A 24,461-nucleotide genomic window follows, 5' to 3' on the forward strand; every position below is an offset into this window, starting at 1 on the left:
GTACTTGATCCTGCCTTTCTGCCTTTCCCTGCAGGGGAAAAATCAGGCTCTGGGCTGAGTCACTGCTCGTGAGAGGTGCGGCTGGGAGAGCTTTTGGCCCTGCCTTAAGCTAGTCATTAGTGAAAACCAGTCATTACAGCTTTGGATTGAGGTGGGCTTATCTAGGCTTCCCAAAGAGCTCCTGTTTCTCTTTCAACAAGCTCTGTTCGACCAGATCTAGCAGGTATTAACGTCAGGAGAGATGACAGGAGCCCAGACCCCAGATCACACTGCTCCCTCTAAGCTGGGTCGTTGCAATAGGCAAGCGCGTAGGCAGCTTGGCGAGGGGTGGAGTGCTGGCTTGGAAGGCAGTGCTGCCAAAAATCCACCCACGGCCCATGCCAGCCTTCCCCAGCTCTGCAGAGCCCCCCTGGCAGCGGTGGACTGAGGACACTGCCAGCTGCGAAGCGGTGCAGCCCACAGGAGGCACGCGGGGCAGGCTAACATCGCCTAACAGGGACCACGTTAAGTGCACGCCGACACATGGAGGTAACCACGCGGGTGGGGGTGGCCGTGCACAGACACCCAGCAGTGAAAGTCACCTCACGCAGTGCTCCCGGCAGGCATCCCACGTGCTGTGTGAGAAAGGGCACGTCCTCCTGATGAAACTGCTCCCGTGGGAGCGCAAGGCAGCTTCATCCCCAGCCCCTTCCACCCCGGTACAGGCAGGGAGCGGTCTGGCAGCAGCACGCTGGCCCCATGGAGGCCATGGGCAATGTCAGATCACACTGCACTGCATTAGGTGGGAATGGCCGATTCGCCGTGTCTCTCTCCTCTTCTGGGTAATATTCCCACGTGAACCTGGATAGGAAGGGTGTCTCCTTTTGGAGCGATTCCAGTCCTTGGGTAAATTACACATTAGTGGGAGAAGGGATTAGGGGGAGTGGCGACCTGCGGCACTGCCAGGTGTGCGGAGCAGAGGGATAACAGCCTGGTGTGTGAGGGGAGAGTGCAGCACAGCGAGCACGCTCCGCTCCCTCCTGCTCAGCAGATCCTGGGACAAAGGCACCTGTCCTGCTGCAGCAGACGAGCTGACAGGTAACCCTTCCTCCTTCTGTGCTTGAACTGCATCCGTGTGGGCGTCAGGAGAGAGGTGCAGTGAGCTGAAGAGTCCCGCGGATGGGGGGGACAACAGAACAGTTGCTTTCTGCTCAAGGGAGGGATGGTGGGGATGCTCAGAAGTCAGGAATGTGCTGCTGGTGCAAGAGGTTTCTCTCTGCTGCTGAGCCAATGGTCCTCTGGCTGCCAATTTACAGAGGGGTTATTTTTCCAGGTTGACTGTTGCAAGGGAAAGTCCGTCCTGAGCTAGGCTCTTCCCTTGAAATTGCATGCTATTCCCATGACGTTGCACTGTGAAAAATGCTTTCTATCTCTTTCTGTCTCTTTCTGTCTCCCCTTGCTTTGCTTTTCAATACAAAGCAACAAGACAGACCCAGGCATCTTCGGGAGTGGAGCCATCGGCAGCACACACAGCCGCTACCCTGCTGAGCCTCCCTCCTCTGCCCGCTGGTCCTGGTGGCCCTGCCCTCCTCATGAGCATGGTGAGAAAGGCCCTGCAGCTGCCTGAGGCTGACCCCAGCTGCCATGGGCAATGCAATGCCTGGCAGCCCCAGGTGCTTGGGTTGGATGCAGGGAACCCTTCTCCCCCAGAGCAGGGAGGTCCCTGGGGAGGTGGGGGGTCTCCATCGGCTGGGCCATGCCACAACCACCAGGACCCAGTGCTGGTGATAGCCCTGCTGTGAGTAGGACATGGGCAAAGGACCTCCCAATGCCCCCTCCACCAGCACAGCAGTGCTGGTGTGATCCTGCCCACATCTGCTCCAGAGACAGCAAAGGGAATAGGTGGCCTTCTTCCCCTCTGTGCAACCACCTCCTGCAGCAAGGAAAGCCAGTTACTCCAGCCAGAGAGAGATGATGGAAACCTGCTCGCTCTCCTCCTTTCCTTGGCCAGCAAGATATTTTGCAGGGAGGCAGTGGGGTGGATTGCAGTGGGGTTCGGCCGGGCTCATCGGCTGGTCTCCGTGCTGCCTCAGTGTGACCACAGCACGATCTGAGATCCTTTCCAGCCCTGAGCATGCTGACTCGATGCCTGTGCTGTGAAAGCCACACACATGCAGGAGCAGTGGGGCCCCCATGCGGGCTCCTCAAAAGGCCTGAAGTCTTGGTACAGCATTTGTGCCATCAGGGAGAAGAGAAGGTCTCCTGGGACAGTAAATCATGCTGGTTTGCAAACAAATCCAAAGTGTCCTAAGGTTTCTACAGTCTTACCTCCAGCCATAGAGCCCAACCAAAAGTGTTATAAACAAAACCTCCATTATCCTAAAATTTAAAATCGGGTGATTTACTTCTGACTAGTTCGTCTAGTTTAACCAAATTATTCTGACTATCTGAAACATCATTTAAAATGAATAGTCTGTAATCCTCTCTTCAAAGACCAGGAATGCTTAGGTGGGTACAGATGTATACGTGTATGTGCATGTAAATACTTTATCAAAAAATGAGGCTCTGATGGAGAACGTGTGATTAAAATGTGATGGAGTTTGGACACTGGCATTGTACAAGATAAGCAAAATGAGCATTTCTTAAAACAAATTGGATGATTTCAACTTTAAAATTGTTTCACCTGTTGGGTGGTCAGATTAATCTACTAATACAAGTATATAGCACATGTCAAACGCCATTCCTGTCTCCTGTGCCAGCAAGACCAATGTCTCTTATTCTCATTATATGGACACTGTTTTGCAGAGAACCATGATGTGGCTGTTCATCACCATTGCTTGTTTCATCTGCAGCACTAAAAAGTGCAACGCAAGCCCCGAGGTGTTCATGGATGTTGTAAGTCCTGCCTTCTCTCTGCTCTTTTCCTGATGTGCTAGCCCCTAAAATGCTCAAATCTTGGATATGCAAGTCATATACTGTCACAGTCTAGATAGGACCCATGGTCTCTGCATGTGTATTTTTACCAGAGTTTGGTGCCAGAGGTTTATTAGACCTTTTGTCTACCTGTGTATATACACACACAGATTTACAGCTGGCGTTTATGGGCAGTCCAGTCTGGGTCAACTGGTTTGGTCCAGACAGCTGTCTCAGGCTTGGAGCTTCACTCTCATCGCTGCCTAGATCTTCATAGGCATTGACTGCAAAATAAAAGTCAGCCCTGGGCCTTTCTTTTTTAGACCTGAGTGAGAGAAACTCACACCTGCCAAAACTGTTAGCTGAAGTCATGGTATCTCCACAGCATTGGTGAGGGGACATAGGGAGGTCCCTACACCACCCTCCTGCTGACAGCAGGAGTAACCAGATCTGGGACAGGGTGGCCAGGGCTTAGTGTGGCATCTCTCCAGGATGGAGGACCCCCACCTCCCTTTGGACCTATCCCATGTCCTCCCTCCTGTCCTGCAGGGTGAAATCGTTCGCTACCACGGGTACCCCTATGAAGAGCATGAAATCGTGACAGATGATGGTTATTACCTCACCATGCAGAGGATTCCTCATGGTAGAGACAACTCGGGAAGTTCAAGCACCTCCCATGAAGCAGAGACACAAGGTTCCAGCATGTTTTGCATCCGTAAGTGCCACAAGAAGGTCTGCTGGGTCCTGGGGCCTCGAAAACTTTGCTGGGCTGGAGGAGGCTATGGGAAGGTGTGCCTCAGCATGGGTGTGTCCTCAGATAGGCATCCTTCCCTGTAGGATTAGCCTCAGGAGCAGAAGAAATGCAGGTGCCTACCATGCCAACCCTGTTCCAGGAGGATCTACCCAAAAGAGGAGGGAAAAGATAAGGAAAATGAACGAGGCAAAGAAATCTGTCCCCAAACTTTACTCCAGTCCAAAACCAGACAAACCCATCAGCTAAAGTACAAGGGAAGCTGGAATATGGACCCATGCACCTGGTAAAGGTATTCCTTGTAGAGCAGCTAAGAGACATTTATTACCAAAAAAACCCCACATGTCCAGTCCAATGCCATCTCTCCATTTTGACTGCTTTCTGCTCCTGACTTGAGCCATTGTTTCAAAGGGAAAGGATGAGGCCCCAGTCTGGGCAGGGTGCCAATCTCCTGGGAAATGGGAGGACTGACATATGAACATGGCAGATGAGTGTAAAAAGCCAGATTTCTGTTCAGGTTACTTTGTCGTCTTACAGTGAGGGTCTAGAAAATAACAGAACAAAGAGAAGACAAAGAAAAAAAAGAGGAGAGGAGAGGAGAGGAGAGGAGAGGAGAGGAGAGGAGAGGAGAGGAGAGGAGAGGAGAGGAGAGGAGAGGAGAGGAGAGGAGAGGAGAGGAGAGGAGAGGAGAGGAGAGGAGAGGAGAGGAGAGGAGAGGAGAGGAGAGGAGAGGAGAGGAGAGGAGAGGAGAGGAGAGGAGAGGAGAGGAGAGGAGAGGAGAGGAGAGGAGAGGAGAGGAGAGGAGAGGAGAGGAGAGGAGAGGAGAGGAGAGGAGAGGAGAGGAACTTTTATATCAACCTTTTCATGCTGCAGTCTGTGGTAGATCTCCTGTTTGAATTCAGATATCCCTACGATGACCTATTGTGGCTGTGAAGTTGGACCTGCTTTGACCAGGGAATTGGAGCGGTCCTTTCCAAACTGAATCTTTCCATGCTCTCTTCTACTCTCTTCCTATGGCAGTTCAGGCTTTTTGGTGCTGTGTCAAAACAAACATTATTTTTTTTTTCTGGGGTGCTGAAATATGCCCATATGGATTGAAGTGGACAGAAATGGGTGGAGGAGATGCTTCTGGCCCCCTCCAGTACCTGTGTCTCTTGTGATGGGGCTGTGCTGTGAAAGATAGGCACAAAGCCTAGACTATGCTGGGTTTTTGGTGTTTCCTGGTCAGACACTGAGCCAAACAAAAGGCACAAGGAGGGGGTGGTCTCCATACAATGGGCACATTCAGTGTCCAGACAGACATGGGGCATGGTTTCCTTCTTTCTGGGGGCGTAATTTACCATGCTGCATTCAGTGTGGAGTCCCACCTTTTTTTTTTCTGCTTTATTTTATCAGTTTTCTCTGCCCTGGGATTACCAAAGAGCCGACACGTTCACCAAAAGCACATCTCCAAAGAGGCTGAAGGTCACAGGCAAATCATTCTCCCTACACTGTAGTCAATTCTCCAGCGGGGCGCTGACAAAGCAGTGTCTGAAGTGTGAATAGAAAGTTATGTTAGTTGGAGAAAATGACCCTTTTCTTCTTTTTTCAGCTCCAAAGCCTGCGGTGCTCCTGCAGCATGGCCTGGTGTTGGAGGGCAGTAACTGGGTTACTAACTTGCCCAACAGCAGCCTGGGCTTCATCCTTGCGGATGCTGGCTATGATGTCTGGATAGGAAACAGCAGGGGGAACAGCTGGTCACGCAAACACAAAGAGTTTGAATATCACAACGAGAAATACTCAACTTACAGGTATTTTCAACGAAGCTACAGAAATGCCATTAGATCTGCCCGGGAGTGCTTTCAGAAGAGTAAGCAGGTATCTGGTACTGTGTTGGGCTCCTATCCCTGGCCCTGCAGTTTCCTTAGACTGGAGAAGTGGCTCCACCAGCACAGTTGCACAAGCTGCCATTGGGCATAAAGTTTACTTCCACCACCAAGACACGACCAGGGTGCCTGTACCTGCTAGAGACCTAGCAAAAATAGCTCTGCCCAAATAGTCTTTCCCTAATTTAGCCTTTTCCTGCAAACAGATTCATCCTCAAAGGTGTTCATGCAGCTGGGGCTCCTCCAGGTGATAGGAGCAGATGGCACTTTCCAGAGCAAATGTAATCTTTTATGGGGACAAATAGCAAATAAACTTTGCAACTCAGAAGTGGCAGCACAGATCCTGCATATGTGCTGGTGGGAATACGACATGGCAAAACTTGTCATGACATGCCTGTTACTCTCATCATTCTAATAGTTTAGTTACATGCCCATCTCTGTTGCAGCTTTCATGAAATGGCCATGTATGACCTTCCAGCAACAATCAACTATATTTTGCAGAAAACTGGACAGGAGCAGTTATACTATGTGGCTTACTCTCAAGGCACCACCACAGGTACTTATGAGGGCATCAGGATTAGGTTGTCTGTGCACCTCGTGTATAGATTTATATTATATTTGTGTATAGGTTTATATTATATTTGAGCAGTGGTGGTCCAAAAACTGTTGCAGCATTGGTTTTTGATTAATTCTGCTGTTGCCAGAGCCTGAAAAAGGGCTTGTGGGAGCTGCAGCTGGACTCAACATTCAAGCTGGGAGCTGAAATGCATCAGCAGCAAAAGGTCCAGGTCAGGTCACCAACATGCTCTTGTTCTTGCATGTTAGAGCACTTTCTAGGGACTCATCCAATGGCCACATGCATCAGGGAGCCAAAACTCACACATAAATAGCAGGGCAGGGTCTGATTCCTTCTCACTCCCACAGGTTTCATTGCGTTTTCTTCCATTCCTGAGCTGGATCGCAAAATCAAGATGTTTTTCGCTTTGGCTCCTATCACCGCAAGCTCAAACATGAAGTCACCCTTGGTCAGGGTGTTTGACCTTCCTGAAGGTCTGGTTAAGGTAGGTTCTTGCCACACCTGGTTTCCTGGTTTTCCTGTTGGTCAGTCCTTGGTTTAGCACTTGAGAAAGGTCCCACCAAAAGGAAGGTTTGCCCTGAAACACATGAACTGAGAGGGGAAGGTGAAAGTCTTTCATTTCCCTGTGCTCTGTCTGCCTTTTGCATTGAGCAGGGTACATTTGTACTTGTAGTCTTGAACCTGGGGAGCATTAAACCATGTAAAACATCATGCTGCCCAGTCCTAACCAGAGAAGAGTTATTTCTAGATATTGTTTCTGGATCCTTCCTTCTAGAAGAAACTTCTTCTACGAAAGATCCTGGCTCTTCCAGGGCCCTGATCTTTTTGGAAGAGGCCAAATTACAAAGCACAGCAAAGTTGTGGGAATGCAGACAGCAACTTCCAGGGGTGAGCAGATTGCTGGGGAACATCTGGAAGAGAAATAGGAGTGTGGGCCCTTCCAAAGGGCAGGGACGGAGCTGCTGACTCACCTCCTGCCACGCTCACACAGCAGGCTTGGGGGCGTAGGGATTCACTGCTGACAGCCACCTCCAAGTCACATCCCAGTGGCACAGCGTGCTTGCAGCTGCCAATCCAGAGCAGATGCACAGCAAGTTCAGGTGGTTGTAGATGTCCCAGTAGACAGAGCCTTGCTCCCCATTTTCCCGACCTACATGGCCACACAGAGCGTGCCCATGCCAGCATCAGCCACACAATGTAAGGGTCCTGGCCCCCATCTTTGGTAGCCAACATCTCCTGAGGGTTGTTCTGGCTTTGTGAGCTCTCCTCTGCGTGCTGCTGAAGCATTGTGAACCACGCTGACTGATGCCTTTGCATTTCGTAGTTCATTTTAGGACACATACTGGTCTTCGATAAGGGCGAGATTTTGCAGCAAGTGACTTCCCGTCTGTGCCGCTACACATTCTTTAAAAGCTTTTGCTCTTTGGTCCTTTACTTGCCTGGTGGGTTTACCAACAGCTTAAATGTGGTATGTATGCTACAGATTACTTGTTAAGTGATCCAGTTTCTCATTGTTTAAGCCTGATTTGGCTGTGCAATCGACATCAGAGAAAGCACGATATCTTGCTCTCACTGGCTGTCAGAAGTGGGGCAGGCTGTGGGGCTGCCCACCTGCACGGCAGATCCCCCAGTGCAGAGATTGTGTGAAACGTTCTGGGACCCTGGGACTCTTAACTCACTTAAAATACTCCAAGACTTGACGCACGTAGTACCTCAAAGCCAAGTAAAGCAGCACCGTCAGCTAGCTGCTTTCATCTGCCTTTTGCATCTTTCATTCACCAAGAAATCTGCTCCCAACAGGGCCAGCACTGCAGCAACCCAGGTTGCTCGTTGCTGTGTCCAGGTGAGCTGGGGCTGTCCCTGAGGATGGAGACCCCTCACAGCTTCATGTGGGGAAGGGCTGTTTCCTCAGAGCCAGGTCCTGTCACAATCGGCTCCTGCAAGTAAAATCAGTGACAGATCCATGGAGATACCAAGGTTGGTCATGGATAGAGTCAGAGCTAGGCCACTATTTCTCAAGGAAATTGATGATGTTATTCCTTAATTTTTCAAGGAGGGAATGCTTTAGAAATAATGTGTAGAACTACTGTGATGTGTTGCACATTGTCTTTGCAACAGGGTCCTGAGCACAAGATACAGAGTTTTACTTTGATTTGAAAACCGCATAGACTCGTAATGTGACCCAGCATCCCATGAAAATTGCCAGGCTTACGGAAGGGATCCCTACAGCACTCTTCATGCTGCTGTCTGTCTGCAGTGTGGGTTTGCATGACATGGGGCTGAGTCTTGCCTTCAAAGAGATAAGATGAAGCAGTTTGTGCAAATGAGAGCCCCAGCTAGCCTGTGTGAGTCAAAGACATTGTATTGCTACTGAACAGGATTAAATTTATTTCTAATGGGATTTCCCCCAATGCAGAGAATAAATATCTCCATGGTTTCTTCCAGAGCCGCATAGATGTCTACTTGTCTCGCTACCCTGATTCAACATCCCTAAAAAACATGTTACATTGGCGCCAGGTAATATTTCCTGCTGTAGAATAAGATAGCATGCAACCAGGAACCATATTCTTCTCTCTAAGCTGCCAAGGACCTCTTTTCATTACTTAGGTGTAATCCTCCATTACTTTCCCTGCAGAGCTTTATGAGAGAAGGGGGAAATTTGGCACGAAACAGTTGTGCAGATGCAGTTCTTTTGGCCACAACTTTCAACAAAAGATGACCAGAAGACTTTAGAGCTGCTAGGGGATGGAAAAGGAAGGAAAAACTGGTAATAAACCAGAACAAGAGGTGCTAGAGTAAAGGCTAAGAGATGAGGGTCAGTAGATCCAGCACCCAAACAATTAATCATTGAAAACATGCACAACTGTTGTAGACATGGACCATGACAGACAAAGGAAACTTGCCCAGAGTTAATATGTGCCTTTTTTTGAGGGTAGCTCTTGGATGTGTGTTAGGTGCACTGTGTGTTTCTGGGGCTTCAGCCTCCAGGCATCTATGCTCTGCAGCTCACCAGTCACCCAAGAGAGGAGAGAGGAAAAATGTAAGCAATGCCGAGGGAAGTTACAGGCCATGCTGAAATCTTCCTGGGAGTCAAGCTCTCCTTGTGAATGACAATATCACACACAACAAGCAGCATCCTCGAGCCCTGGTGGCAGGAGGGAGCAGTGGGGTCCCCTGGCTACCTCCACCATGCAGCTGTTCCCTCTGATGGCTGGCAGCAAGCCCCAGCACTGGGCTCCAGCAGCTGAACCTCCTCCAAGGAGCAGGGAGCTTATTGCACAGAGCTGGTGGAATGTCCTCCTTCTGCAACCTTTTATTCCTGTTGATATAAAAAGTGTTGGTCTGACTAATGAAGTGAAAATGAAGCATCCTGTGTGACAGCACAAGCATGACAGGAAAATACAAACTGGGTACACGCGGAGATAGTAGCGCTGTTTGGATGGACACAGCTCATGCTTCCATCCCAGAGGAACGTGAACTCTGGTCCCCTGCTGACCTTTGAAATGATGGCACACCCAGTGCTTCAATACAAAACCTTCCTAAAGCATTTCTGTTTAGTTTCAATCAGTTTATTACCATTTAGAAATGAAATACATAATTTCTAGGGCATCAGCATGCTTAATTTGTCTATCTTTTGTGCTCTTAATAAAATATGCAGTCAAAAATAGCTTCTCACTGATATTTGAAGCTGTGCAGGGGTAAATCAGCCATCCACCCTTCCTCACTTGCTTTTATCTTTCTCATGGTCTCATGCAATGCATGGAAAATAAACATAGCTCTCCTCTTCTAGCTCTATCAAACAGGGGAATTCAAATATTATGATTATGGCAGCGACAATGTGCTTCATTATAACCAGGTAAGATAAATTCATTCTCATTTGTCAGTTAGAAAGAAAGAAAGAAAGAAAGAAAGAAAGAAAGAAAGAAAGAAAGAAAGAAAGAAAGAGAAAGAGAGAGAGAGAAAGAGAGAGAGGAAGAGAGAGAGAAAGAAAGAGAGAGAGAGAGAGAAAGAAAGAAAGAAAGAAAGAAAGAAAGAAAGAAAGAAAGAAAAAGAGAGAGAGAAAGAGGGAAAGAGAGAAAGAGAGAGAGAGAGAGAGAAAGAAAGAAAGAAAGAAAGAAAGAAAGAAAGAAAGAAAGAAAGAAAGAAAGAAAGAAAGAAAGAAAGAAAGAAAACGGAGGGAGGGAGGGAGGGAGGGAGGGAGGGAGGGAAGGAAGGAAGGAAGGAAGGAAGGAAGGAAGGAAGGAAGGAAGGAAGGAAGGAAGGAAGGAAGGAAGGAAGGAAGGAAGGAAGGAAAAAAAAGCAAACAACAATGAAAATATTGCTGTGACTGAGACTGAATTTTATGGGATTTATGGAATTTACCTTGTCATATGGGATTGTACCTTTCTTATAAAGAAGAGTTCTGTGATGTCATTCATTGATGATTTTTTGTCCCTCTGGTGAAATGTGTGGGAGTCCAAGACATAGTCGAGATCTGCAGTGATATTTTCTGGGCCATTTCTCCAGATAGGCAAGAAATTCCAAGCAGCAATCAAGAACACTTTGTATCTTCAAATTGTCTGTGACTTCCCAGGCTTTTCTTTCTCAAGTAATATTATTTATCTTCCAGAGCACACCTCCTTTCTATGAGCTGGAAAATATGAAAGCACCACTTGCTGCATGGTATGGCGGCAAGGACTGGATTTCAGCCCCTGAAGATGTAAATATAACACTGCCTCGTATAACCAACATGGTGTACAAGAAGTATATTCCTGAATTCGTCCACTTCGATTTCCTTTGGGGTATGCAAGCATATGAACAAGTATACAAAGAAATTCTTGAACTGATGAAGAAGAATGCCTAGAGTTGGAAAAGTGGCAGTAACTGTTCATTTCTCCTTTGTCTTTGGGGGCTTCTTTTATTTGAAGAAAAAAAAAAAGTGAGCAAAAAAAGAGGGGGAAAAGGTTCATTAAACTGCTGCACTTGTTGTGGGATTATATTACTCTGGCAAGTGAGGAAAATAGGCCAATCCCATGATCAGAGAATCGCATGGGATTTAGGTTAAGTAGGTGGAGGTCCTCGCAGAAGTTGGGCATGGACTTTCGACTCTGAGTCTCTCAGGTGCCTCACGCACATGGGTTTCAAGCAACAAGCAATTTCTGTGGAGCTTGGCTCTTGGCTGCTGCTGTAGGCTCTGGCCTCCCTATGGCTGGGTTCCCTGCTGCGAACAACAGGATAGCAGCTTGGCTCTGTTGTGCATGCTGGTGTTTCAAGTGTGCACAGATGGGACCACACAGTTCATTGCTTTATAGTCAGAAGGAGCTAAAAACTTTCTGCTAGTAATAAAAAGAGCTAGTACTGCTGATTCAGGTGACACGAAACTTGATCATATGCAACAGGGTTTTCAATAAGCTGTACTGAAAAAGACCATTTTGCACCATTTTATGTAATAGTCCCAAGGTACAAACCCAGCTGGAAGAGTCACTTTTTGCTGAGTCTCAAAAAATGCTTTGGTTTTCCTTACGTGTGAGAGAGAAGAAGAGTCGGGAGTCTAACTCTGTTCTTAGCCTCTGGATTACCCTTCATAATACAGTATTGATTAGGGGAGGAATGGTGAATTTGCCTGTTTGTGCAATGATATTCTTAAAATATGTCTACAAGCAAGCAGGGCAAAGGATAAGGCACTTTTCCCACAAAGATGTACGAAAAATAATAATAAAGCAAAAAGGGTCCACTGGGCTCTGTGTGGTTGTACTGCCTTAAACCTCTGGAGGAGCACAGGGATTTTCAGCACAGACCTCTTGTTGCATGCAAGCGAGGGACTGCAGCTTGTCCAATCCTCCCCCTGCTCAGGGACAGCTTTCTGTGGCTTGCAACACTGGCAGGTGCCCACTGCCCACAACGCCCCCAGCATCCACACACCCTGAGGGAAGAGGTGGGTGGCAGAGGGCAGGATGGAAGTTGAGGAGAGGTGCGGAGGGGTAGGAATGCCCTCCCCAAAGGCAAGCTGTGGGTGCTAGCAACATGCTTCCATCCAAGTGTCTAGAGCTGGTGGGATGCGGGTGCTGGTGCTGGAGCGCATCCCTGTAGGACAACTGTAGCAGGCTCTGTCTGAGTCTAAGGAAATGATCAAGGGAGACCAACTGTAAAAACATTCACTCCCCATCCTTAAAGCTAGAACAAAAAAGGACTGGGCAAGGTAATCATACCTCCCACCAGACCACGTTGCCCAAAGCCCAATCCAAACTGGCCTTGAACACCTCCAGGGATGGGGCATCCACAGCTTCTCTGGGTAGCTTCTTCCAGTGCCCCACCACCCTCACAGTAGAGAATTTCTTCCTTATATCTAATCTAAATCGACTCTAATACCATTACTTCTCATCCTACCTTGACAAAGCATCCCTCTCCAGCTTTCCTGTAGGTGCCCTTTAGGTACTGGAAGGAGCTCCAGTGATTAGCTACATCACTTGTTGTATTTATAATGACATTTTTTTTCTGTGTGATTAGTTATTTACTGCGGGGCTCTGTCCTAGAGCAGCATTCTTCCAGCACTGCAGTGGATCTCCATGCAAATGCAAGAAGACTCTTCTATCCTTGCAAATAAACATACCAAGCTTGGCAAGACTTTTCCCAAACAGACTTCTGAACAGCTTGTAAGAACCTATTTATTTTTAGTTAAAAAGTACTAATTTATTCATTCTGAAGGTTCATAAGAATTGCAGCACTTTCTTTCTAGTTAGTTTAGAATGTTTCTGCCACTTCTGTAATTGTCTGAAGCAGTGCTTGTATTGAATTAATTTAATTCGTTCCCACAATGGAGTGTTTTGGTGAAGTTCTTTCCAAACCAGGTTTTAGAAGTGCTTTGCTCCCTATGGAACTGATACTTGTCACCTACCACGTGTTAAGGTTTCAGCAGTAGTTGAACTAGTGCATTTTGTAAGGAAAGAGAACAGTAAAAAATCAAGGTGCTTGTAAGCATAAATATTGTGATGTTCTGTCATCTCAGATGGCCTTGATCAATAAATGGACTGAGTTAACTGGGAAGCTGTGCTGATCTTGGAGGGACTGGAGTCCTTGCCCATCTGAAGCCTGTTGTTTTGCGGCCTGAGCTTTCCTCGGTAGAACAAGGATGTCCAGGCACCGTGAGGGCTGGCAGCTCCCTGGGAGCTGGTCAGCAGAAAGATGAGGGGGATATTTTGGGCGGCAGAGCCAGGTTTCCCCAACCAGGCCCTCTCCCAGAACCTCCATCAGCAAGGGAGCAGGGCAGGATGGTGGCCAAGTGCAACCAAGACTCATCAGGCAAGTCCACAGTGATGACATAGGTGCAAGATCAGCCCCAGACATCAGCCCATGGGCTGGGGTCCAAACCAGCTCAGTCTCTCACGCTTAGACTTCACAGCCCGGCATGAGGCCTTCACCATCCCAGCGAGTGTATTCATGGCACAGCAATGCTCCCTTTCTATTCTCCAAGGGTGAGCAAAGGAAAAAACCTTGACCATACACCAGCATGTGTGGAGGGTGTTGCTCATTTAGCCACTTACTTAACTTTCTTCCAGATGTTCTCAGGCAAAGCAATTCATGATCTGCTTGTGCACAGTGTGCCAAGCAGGAAGGGCTTAAAACTATGCCACATCCCATTCAAAACACAGTAATCACACCATATTTGCTGACCTATAATTTTCTATTACCGTCATAGCCAATGTAAAAAAAGCAGCAGGCTCATGTGCCTTTGTGTGGAGCATATGGTCAGCTCACAGGGCTGTGTCCACATCAGGGAGGTGGTGAGTGCGTCTTCTACGGAGCCATTCCCACTTGAGGATTATGCAGAGGCACATGCCTAAAATGAAGATGTACTTTTGTAAGTAATCCTAGGATTGTTTTAGTATCTGCTTTAAGCAATTTACTGGCCTACGGTTTTATTTAGAAACTGAACTGTACTGGGATTAAACTAGGACAGGGTTTCATCAAGCCATGTCACATGGTGCACTGCCTTTTCATGTTTCTCTGATCCTTAACAGCAAGCCTGAAAAACATCTCCCGCAGTCACTGGCATTGCTGAGTAGATTCAGAGTTTTACTCATTTGAGGACACGTAGATTTCTTGGTTTAGCAACTATCAGCAATTTCTGTGTTATTTCCTAAGTTATTTCTGAAATCTCTTTCAAGATTGCTAGATGAACGCTTGGAAGAAAGAAAGGGTAATTGGTCCTGGAGACCTGTATTTTTGTGCATTGGTACATTAGGCAGATGGAACAGGATGAAGCCATGGAAAGTTACATTTAGCCAAAATAATTATGAGATATAACTAACTCCAGCACTCTTCATTAGCCTGAGTTGGTCTCTGTTCCTGACTGCCGCAACTCACCCTGGACTCTGTTGTGTGGATCTTGCTGCTTCCCGAAGGTCTCTGATTGCCTTGACCCTAAGTCAGACTTTCTGCAATACATTGAAAAAAGGCCCAAGAGCACTAAAATTCCAAATTTGAAAAGTTAATATTTTAATATTTTAAATTATTAATATTAATTTATTAAGTTTTCTGAAGTTGCCCAGGTCTGTTCATAAACAGACCAAACTATTTCAATGTTAGACATGCTTTAAAATCAAGTGTACTGTTAAGAGAGATCAGAAAAGTACAAGAAGTTCAGGATTCTTCTGGGGTCACCTGAGCAAAGAAACAGGAAGAGATCTGAGAGAAATCACTGGTCACCGTATCACGGTTATTTTGCAATAAACCTTATGAAACGTGTAAGCTCTTGTTGATTCAGTTTCACTACTGTGTATAAAATGATTGCATGAACAACTATAGCAAGGTGTTGTGAAAATAATTCATTGTTTCATCAAGCTTGACTGTGCAACTCTAACATGGGTAAAGTCCCTATTAACTGTATAATCAGAGATACTGGTGATATACCAGCCTCATGGAGGGGCTTTAAACTAGGAGACGTACAACCAGATAAGCAGCACTTTCCTTATCAGATTTTTCACTTGAGCAAGGTTGTTCAAGTTTATTGTGAGGGAATCATGTTTATCTGGCTGGGATTACAGAACAGTCTGTCATTCCTAAAATCAGAATGATACTGTCTTTCCCAGCTCAGGATGCCAAGACCAGACAACAGCTAGTTAAGCATCTCCCTACTTGTGATTTGCCTACCCTCATGCTTGGTAAGCATTAGCAGATAGAAGGTAACAACCAGCACATTGGACATACTATCTGGAAGCTGTTACATGTGTGACAGCACCAGGAGAAATGACAAAACAAGAGTTAGAAGAATTGTATGCATTGATCTGGTATGCATTGATCGCTGAGGACGTGATTAACACCAATCAATCTCGTAAGCACTGAGGAATGTGTTGCTTGCACCCTGATCTGCCACAGAGAAGGTGACTCACTGGCAGAAGATGCGCGCCTGACAACAGAACAACAGCAGAGGGGATACAGTACATCTTATGGGCTGTTTCTCTTCCTGTTATCCCAAGAGGATGACAGGTTATAATCCCAAACAAGAAAATGAAAGAGGCCCATCATTGCCTAACACTTATGAAGCCTGAAGTAAATAAGATGCAGAGCCAAAACATCACACCACAACTTTTGTCTCCTAAAAGACCTTAGAGGCCTGTCCTGGAAGGAGTTGGCCTGGGTACTCAAGAGGAACCCAGAAGGCATACTGACGGCTCAACAGCAGCAACCTTTGCCTTCCATGTCACCCTCAGGTGACCTCAGCCAGACCACTTGGACACACACATTTTGGCCCTGCTGAGTCTGTGTGTGTGAGTGTGTTCATTGGTATGGTTTACTTGCTTAGAAAGTCAAGTAAAATGTCTTTCAGTTTCTAAATGGTCTTGAGTTTTCTTAAGTTAGATCCTACAACAGTACTGTACGAATATTCCATGAGTGTGATTATACAGTTTAATTTTAAGATGCCTCTGATAGTCTACCCAATATTTGCTTATGCACCCTACCAGGTATTATGAGGCCCTGGCACTGTAGGTTAATATCAGTGATGATTCACAGTTCTGTCAAATGTACACGCACAGCACTGTCATGATAGTGTTGTTCTTTTAACCCAAACTTGCACCTATGTGTCAAAATGTTCAGCTCTGGTCCCCTAACCTCAGAAACCTCTAAAGTCTTCATTTCTTCCTTTGACTAAGCTAAATAAGAATTTCTCAGTAAAAAGCTAGCTGCTTTTTGTTAGCAACTTCTCTCTTTCCTACCACAGATATGATAAGTACCAGTGCTAAATGTTACACCAGCCACGGTGCTGATACACCACTGACAGCCTTGTCTCTTGGCCAGAGGACACTGGAGAACTCCCTGACGTCTTTCCAACCTCTACTAGTCACTACTGCTAGTATCTAGTACCTCCACCACAGAGCTAGTACCTAGTGGAGGTAGCAACAGACATGACAGTGGATGAAGCAGCTGACTGTACAAGTAAAAGGTGAAGTCTGTCTTGATGCCGCTGAAGGAAACCAGAGGGTAGTGTAGAGCAACGCAGGCCGGGTGCTGGTTTCTCCATCCACGGGGCATTGTTTAAACACTCTCAGGATGGATGCTGGAATTGTCCTCTACACAACTTGTGAAGTCTATCTTATATAGTGGGACTTTGGTGTTCACAAGAGGCAGAAGACACTTAAGAGGCACAAACATGGACAGAAGTAAGGTAATGAAACAGCAAAGGCTTTGGCACACCTGTTGTGGGAAGGTTGTACCCACACACATAGCTCCTTTAAGTCAGTGTTGAGCACTGATAGAAAATCAGTCTTGTGGATGGAGTAACCTGTGCGTGTTTTGAAGAAGTGTGTTGGCTGAGTGTGTTTCACAACTCACAGACTGCTCCTGGACTATGGCTGGTATGAATGTTAGAAGTCAACCTAATCCTTGTCCAGGAAATATACATGTAAGCAGAGCACCTGGTAGCCAGCCAAAGGCTTGGACTCTTGGGTGGCTACCGAGCAGCTACAGAAAAGCGCAGGTTGTAGCATCATGGGCTGCAGGTGGAGAAAGAGCACCTTTGCTCTGTGTAATACACATCCCTTCAGCCAAACAGAGGCATTGCACAAACTCTCCTTCTCTCTGCAGTCCATCGGCAAGATGCTAAGGTTAGTGCTTTCCCAGAGAACATTACAGAGGTTTTGCAAGTTGCCTGTTGCAAATACAATACTGCTTGGGCCTAGGAGGTATGTGGAGGCTGCCTGGGCCGCTGCCACTTGTGAAGGATACTGTAATGGCCTAGTGTTTTCCACCCACACAGCCAATGAAGTCTGGCCTGCCACTCCTGTGCCTATGGAGAGGTCAACATGCTTGTGTGGCCTCATGAATCTGGTAGAGAGCCAGACACAGCTGCTGTTTGCCTACACCATTTCATGGGGACTCAGAACTGTGCACACAGGCAGTGAGAGCAGCCTGAGTCTTCTCCTTTCTCCACAACCCCTTCTAAGAGGCATTCCCATGGGCACCTGGGAGTTAGGAAATGACCTTTTCCAAATGAAACATTTGGATGTTTTTTTACTGTGGCTATCATCAGCTTAAGATGAAATTCCATAGCTGAAATTCCTTACTGCATCACCTCAGCTGCTTCTGAAAACGTAATCCGTTGCAAGCCTGAGAGTTATGACCACAAGACCAAGTGGAGGAAGTTATCAAAGATATGACCCATGCTCACATCCCTTAATTGGAGGACACATGGTGTGGTCCTGTGTGGTGCCGACGTAGCAGGGCTCTGACACAACATGCTCCTTTTAATGCTGGTGTTGGTAGAGCTGCCACCATTCCCACCACCAGCCTGATCAGATACGACAGTGGGCTCTGCCTGGTAATGTATTTCACTGTAATTCAGGTTTGTGTTGGAGCTATCCTGAGGGTGAAAAAGCATTGACTGCTTTTTTTTTTTTCTCAGTAACTTATCTCTTGGTATTAACATAGAGAGAGTTACTGTGAACACTGGGAATATTTCAGAGGGCAGGTATGTCTCACGGTGTGGGAGACCCAATGGGAGGAGGTGAAGGAAGGTAGAGAGAAAACAGATGGCTGGTGATTTGAGAAAACAGATTTGCAGCTCACGTGACTGAGTAGAAGTTACACTCTAACTTTTAAGAGACTGGTAAAGCATTAGAAATCACGTATAATATTAACTGTGTTATGAATATATCTTTGTTCAGGGCAAGAGATTCTAAGGTATCAAAAAGCTTCCTTTTTTTTTTTTTTTCAGGCAACACTTATTTAATAAATAGTCTTCCTACAAGTCTCTAGTAGTTTCAGTTCATGGGACCCTCGGTGGCTTCTGTGTGCAAAAGCTAAGCAGTAACGAAACAGCAAAAGTATAGATATGTGTTTCTTTCAAAGTGCAAATTCTTATTTAGTATTAATTCTCTCCATGTGACAATTGGCCCAATGGCATTTTCTATCACCCTAGTACTTGCATTACATCATGTTTTTACGATTAAAACTTCAAACGGGTCTTGCCCAGTACCCGGTCCGGCCTGTGTGGAGAAGCATGGAGAGCCCTGCGGGGAATCTAAATGAAACCTGGAGCTGGAAACCCCCTTTTCTTCCCCAGCACAGCCTGTCATTTGTGATCTACAGATATACAGTTATTAATGAATAATTATAATATAATAATATTTTACACAGGTGCAAGATGTGGTTGTTCATTGCAACCTTGTTTTTGACACAAGCAGCTGCAAACTCAGAAGATGTCATCGAGCACACAAAGGGTGCAAATCCTGAGACATTCATGAATATTGTAAGTTCAGGAGAAGCCTGAATTTCCTCTCTGTCTGAAGGTTTGCAGATGTGTAGCTAGGGGAAAGAGGGTTGCAGAGGGATGGAGGGTGTGTGGAGAGGGCTTGTGTAGCTGCGTGTGCTGGGTTTGTACAGCTGAGTAGTATTATGTTGCCTCAAAAACACCATTAACAAGCCCTGCTTCCTGAATGAATCTTTTTCCTCCCAGCATTAAGTGCAATTATAAGCAGGTCAGTTACAGGAGGCAGTAATCACAATGTGGATTGGATCAGATTTCTTCCTTGAGGGCAGAAAGTTTTGCACACTCCTCTTCTCCTTGTTCAAACAGTTTGGTATTCTCCCATGCCCCTTGATAAGGCTGGAGTTCAGCCAGGAATTAAAAACCCCACAAGTGAGCCTAAAATGGAGCCAGCGCCGGTGGTGCTGCACCAGGCACAGGCTCGCCAGCACACCAGGCCTGGGCTGGAGGCACCAGGGCAGGGGTTTGCATCCAGACCCCTGCTGGCCCCACTCCCAGCTGGGCCAGCACTGCAGATCCAGCAGGCTGCACCTTTAGATGCACTCAGGAGTTTGGCAATGAAATTGCTGAAATCAGCCTCTTCCAGCAACCATGTGAAAATGCAAGCGTGGCAATCTGTAGGCTTGATTTCACTGGACTGAAACGTCCCAATCTGTTGAATTTTCAGCATAGATAAAGCTTTGGCAGAGCCATGTGATTCCTGTGACAAATCCTACGGAGCTTGTCCTGTTTCTACAAGAGGCACTTCCAGTCAGCCCAGCTCTGCAAGATGGATATGCCCACGATCTTATCTGCCCCGCCAGCTGGCTCAGAGCGTGACATGACATGTTTTACTGCTAGTGTCAGGAGCCAGTAAGCCCTTTTGCTTTCAGCCCTCACTTTTGGAGGAATCCAAAGACACGTGCCGCATGTTGCAGCTGGGCCCTGCTGCCTCCCGGCCCTGAGGAGCCCCACTCCTGCTCAGTCACTGCCCATGCCTCCTCATCCCTTGTAGGCCTCAGCATTTGGTATTGTCAAACACTTGATCGGTTTTTCCACCTTGTTTTTTGTTTTCTCAGAGCCAAATGATCTGCTACAGAGGGTACCCCAGTGAGGAGTACGAAGTCCTGACTCGTGACGGTTACTACGTCAGACTGAACAGAATTCCTCATGGGAGAGAAAAGACTGGAAACGGAGGTATGGTTCTGTATGGCAAGAAAGCCAGCAAAAGAAGCATAACCCAATGATCAGCTACCTGAGATCTGTGTGAAGGGATGAAATTTATCCAGCTAAGGGAGTATGTGCTGTTAAAGCTAAAATACCAAATCCATGGCACTTCTCCAATTTGCAGCCAAGGTTTTGCCAGCCAGCAAAGGGAAGAATGAGTGTAGCATGGGAACCTTTTGTATCAAGCAGCAACTTGGCTTCAAGGCTCAGAGGGCGCAGACATATCTTGGGATAATTTAGTTTTACTTTTTCCTCCTAAATCTGTGACTTTGGAATGTGCACTATCCCGGGGACAGGCCTGTAGGCCTGAGCTTTTACATGGTTGCTGTGAGCTGCCCGTGGCTACGGCGCTGAGGGGATGGGCATGTTGGGTCAGAAAGACTTGGGAGAGACGACAGCAGCTCTCCAGCCTGAGACAACCAGGATAACAGCCACGAGACAACTACAGCAGAGATTTCCTAATGTCCCTGATCTGATGTCTTTCTCCAGGCTTTCTCTTCTCCAGGAGATGTCGTAACAACATGCATTGCATGTTGTCTGACCATGCAACGAGGAGGCTGTCTTAGCCTGAATTTGGGTTAAGTAGAGGGATTCTGGTTCAATGAAACATGCTGTTTCTCTTTCAAATCCAGGCCCCAAATTAGTCGTGTTTCTTCAGCATGGGCTACTCGGTGAAGGCAGCAACTGGGTTGAAAATCTGTCTAACAACAGCCTTGGCTTCATACTAGCAGACTCTGGCTATGACGTCTGGCTGGGAAACAGTCGGGGAACACGCTGGTCCCAGAGACACCAGCATCTTTCCACTGATCAGGTTGAATTCTGGGATTTCAGGTAGGCTGGAGTGGATTACAAAAGCTGGCAAACTTTCCCGTCTGTCACTAACCTCCGGGCAGAGGTGGGTGCCTCCATGCAGGCAAGTCAGAGCGTATAGTCCCAGGCATGGCCTCCCCCAGGCCTCCCAGTGGAGGCTGGAGGCAGGGAGGCTGGAGACACCTGTGCAAACCCAGCTTGTGATATGGTGCCAGCATCTCCGGGCAGTGGGGTGCTGCAGCCTCCATAGGTCTCCACCCTGTGGAGACACCAGCTTGCAGTAGACAAGCTAATAATGTAGGTCTGCATTTCACCATATCACTCTAAAAGACACATGGGCAGGAACTCTCAAGAAGCAGAGCAGGTGCTGGCACCCTGACCTGCAGAGCCAGCTGTGGGTCTGCAGAGCTGTCATGTGTCGCACCTAAAATGCTGTGTTGCACTGCTGGCTGGGGACTGCACAGTTTCCTAACTACGGTTATGGTGGGACTAAGCCTTTTCAAGGGAGGATGAGGCCTTGGCAGAAGAGATGCCATTGGACCTCGTGTAGTTCCACCCACCACAGAGCTCTCCTTGGCCGTGAGAATTTTCTACTGGAAGATTACCCTCAGATGTCAAAGCCTTCTGTATATATACCTTGTAACTGACATGCTATTCCTGTATTGCAGTTTCCATGAAATGGCTATGTATGACCTCCCAGCAATGATCAACTTTGTTCTGCGGAAGACTGGCCAGAAGCAGATATATTACGTGGGCTACTCTCAGGGTGCCACTATTGGTGTGTTAGAAAGGGTTGGACATCACCTTTCTCTCCACAGCAGGGAAGGCATGGCCTGGACCACCTTGAAAACAATATTTTTTCCATATGTGAGCAGGAAGTGTACAGAGGTCCCATCTTTGTGGACAGCCAAGCAGGCACAGGAGGGCAATGTCCAGAAGGTCTCTTGCAGTGAGGAGTCCCTCAGCAACAGTGCTTTCTATACAGGAGAACTGGGAGGACCAGCATGCTCCAGAGCAGTAGGAAAATTTCTTGGTGACCTCAGTAAGCTCCTGAAAATGAAATTTCAGCCCAGAAAATCAAATTGCAGTGTTCCGCACCAAACACAGAGGCATTTTGCATGGAGGTCACTGTTTGTGCTTTCTGATGAAGCACACAGTGTTGTTTTTTTTTCACCAGCTAGGCCACCACAGGTATGAGAGGACCTCAGTGATGATGATACCTTTTAGCAGTGGCTTATGGAAGATGACAGGACTGTCCTCCTTGCCTGGTAAATGGGGCAGGACTTCCCATTAGTGGAGTTGTTAAAGCGTTTCATCAGCCACTTTTAACCATAGGAATAAAGACATTGTCTCCTTTTGGATGGCACTAACGCTGAACAGAAAGGAGGAGCATGCCACATTTCTAATTCAGGCTAGTGTCAGCTATGCCCATGTAGGCAGTGAGTCCACAAGAACCCTCAGAGTAAGCACCTGAACAACGACCAACAAGTCTCATATTGTTTTTCTGTTTTCTCAGCATTCATAGCATTTTCATCCATGCCAGAACTGGCTCAGAAAGTCAAAATGTTTTTTGCCCTGGCTCCTGCAGTGATAATTAAGCACGCCAAAAGTCCAGTTATGAAAATGTCGTTCCTGCTTGACAGACAATTCAAGATATTTCAGGTATGAGATTGGTCCCTACTCTACTCCCCTGAGCTCAATTTTAATGACAGTGAGAAACAAATCCAGTGCTTTCAGCCCACCGGAGAGGTGGAGTGAAACAGAAGAGGCGAGAACATCGATTTCCCCAGCGTGCCTTCCACCAGCACATGGGCAGCACAACCTTCAGCGACCTGCACACATCCCAGCAGGGCAGGAGGGTAGAGGGAAGTGGGTTTTGCTCCCACAGGCACCCTGCGCGGCACGTCCCCTCGCAGGACAGCTCGTGGGGACACCGCAGGGCTCTGGCCAGCCGGGTTGTGGAAGACAGGCTGAGGGGTGGGTGCAGAAAGGGAAATGCAAGCAGTTACCTTTGCCCTTTGTTTCCCCAGCTCTTGCTGGGCCAAACGGACGCCTCACTGCGAATGAGAAAGCTCTGGAGATTTCTTCCTGACCTGTGCAGGCACCCAGTCTTGCACAAGCCCTGCGCCACCCTGTTGTTCCTGCTGGGAGGCTACAATGAGAAGAACCTCAACACGGTATGTGCGCCTCTGTACCCCTCTTGCTGCCACCCCAAAAGGAGAAGTCCCCAGGCTTTCTGCACTTGCACTGCCTGTCCCCAGGAGACATGCCGCACCTCCTGGCAGCGCAAGGAAGCACCAGAGCCATGCCAGAGCAATTGATATTTAATGGAAATTATATTTCTGAACCTGACCCAAGTCTACAGGCAGCACAACTCAGCAGCGGCTGTTTTGGAAAATGCATTGTCTGGCAACTGTTGTCTTAGTTCCTAACTATTTGCAAGGAATGATATCTTGAATGTTTTTCCCTGCAGACCCGGCTGGATGTATACACAGCCCACTATCCTGACAGGACATCTGTCAAAAACATGATACACTGGGCCCAGGTAGGTTCCCTGAAAGAGAGCAGAAGGACACTGAGTGTGTGGAAGTAAAGTCACCAACACGAAGTTCTCTCGCAGCACCCCGCACACAAAACACTGCTGGTGAGGAGGGTCGCACAGGTGCAAGGGTAGCACCAAATCATGTGCAACCCCTTGCTTTGTGAACTTGGCAGCTCTGGACAGGAGGTGAAATCACCACCCCTGTACAAGAGGAAGGTCTGGCTCTGTGGGGATGCTACCCCACTGTGAAACACCAAGCACCCTCTTGCAAAGTAGTCCCTCAAGGAGGCTTTGCGATGCGGGACTTTTGCAGCTGCGCTCAGGGGCCCCACTGCGCATCTCACTGCAGTTTTGTCCTCTCCTCCCAGGTGATGATCTCAGGAGACTTCAAAGCCTTTGACTATGGCAGTGAAAACCAAGCCGTATACCACCAGGTAGGAGGAGGCTGCAGCGCTGGTGTCTGCAGGAGGGAGGTGGGCAGGTGGCAGGGGCGGGGGCCGGGGAAGCCCCCCTGCCTTCATCCCACGGGATGTCCCCATCCAAAACCACCTCCAGCCTCACGTCGAGTCTGTCCCAGGTGTTGCAGGGCTGGGTTAGCTTGCGGGGGTTCTCAGACGTGTCTGCGTCTCTCCAGGAGACACCTCCCTCCTACCAGCTGGAGAAGATGCCCGTGCCCACCGCAGTGTGGTCAGGGGGTGAGGACTGGGCAGTCGACTGGAGGGACGTGCAGCTGCTGCTGCCCCGCATCGCCCACGTCGTCTCCTACGTGCACATCGCCGACTGGAACCACTGGGACTTCATCTGGGGCTTGGACGCCCCCGGCCGCCTCTACAGCCACATCCTGGCCCTGATGGAGAGGCCCCGGTAGAGCGGGACCCGGCTCAGCAGGCCGGCTGCACCTGGACACGGGGAGGCTGGCGGCCGAGCGCAGCCCCTGGCTGTGGCACAGAGGAGATGGATCGAGCCAAGCCTTTCTCGGCTGCCACAGGCGATGCGAGGAGGGGCCCCAGCCCCGGGCTGCGGCCCAGGGGGGCTCGGGTTGGACGCGGGGAAGCCGGGGCCGGCCGACAGCGATG

At 48.0% G+C, this 24,461-nt stretch overlaps 1 protein-coding gene across 1 annotated transcript; it reads left to right on the forward strand.

The window, feature by feature from the left end:
- Positions 1-24,403, forward strand: LOC310902320 (uncharacterized protein). Its single transcript, XM_083843676.1, has 22 exons — positions 1-1,077; positions 1,459-1,580; positions 2,785-2,874; positions 3,442-3,607; positions 5,235-5,433; positions 5,955-6,064; positions 6,433-6,569; positions 7,410-7,553; positions 8,531-8,602; positions 9,876-9,941; positions 10,695-10,922; positions 16,404-16,455; positions 17,858-17,879; positions 18,698-18,809; positions 19,886-20,003; positions 20,666-20,864; positions 21,512-21,621; positions 22,360-22,505; positions 22,874-23,020; positions 23,317-23,388; positions 23,754-23,819; positions 24,020-24,403. Exons 2-22 carry the CDS (start codon positions 1,572-1,574, stop codon positions 24,251-24,253), a joined length of 2,499 nt encoding a protein of 832 aa, XP_083699802.1. The 5' UTR covers positions 1-1,077; positions 1,459-1,571; the 3' UTR covers positions 24,254-24,403.
- Positions 24,404-24,461: the final 58 nt, after the last annotated feature.

Source organism: Anser anser, assembly GCF_964211835.1.
Source record: "Anser anser genome assembly, chromosome: 7".
Lineage (NCBI taxonomy): Eukaryota > Metazoa > Chordata > Aves > Anseriformes > Anatidae > Anser > Anser anser.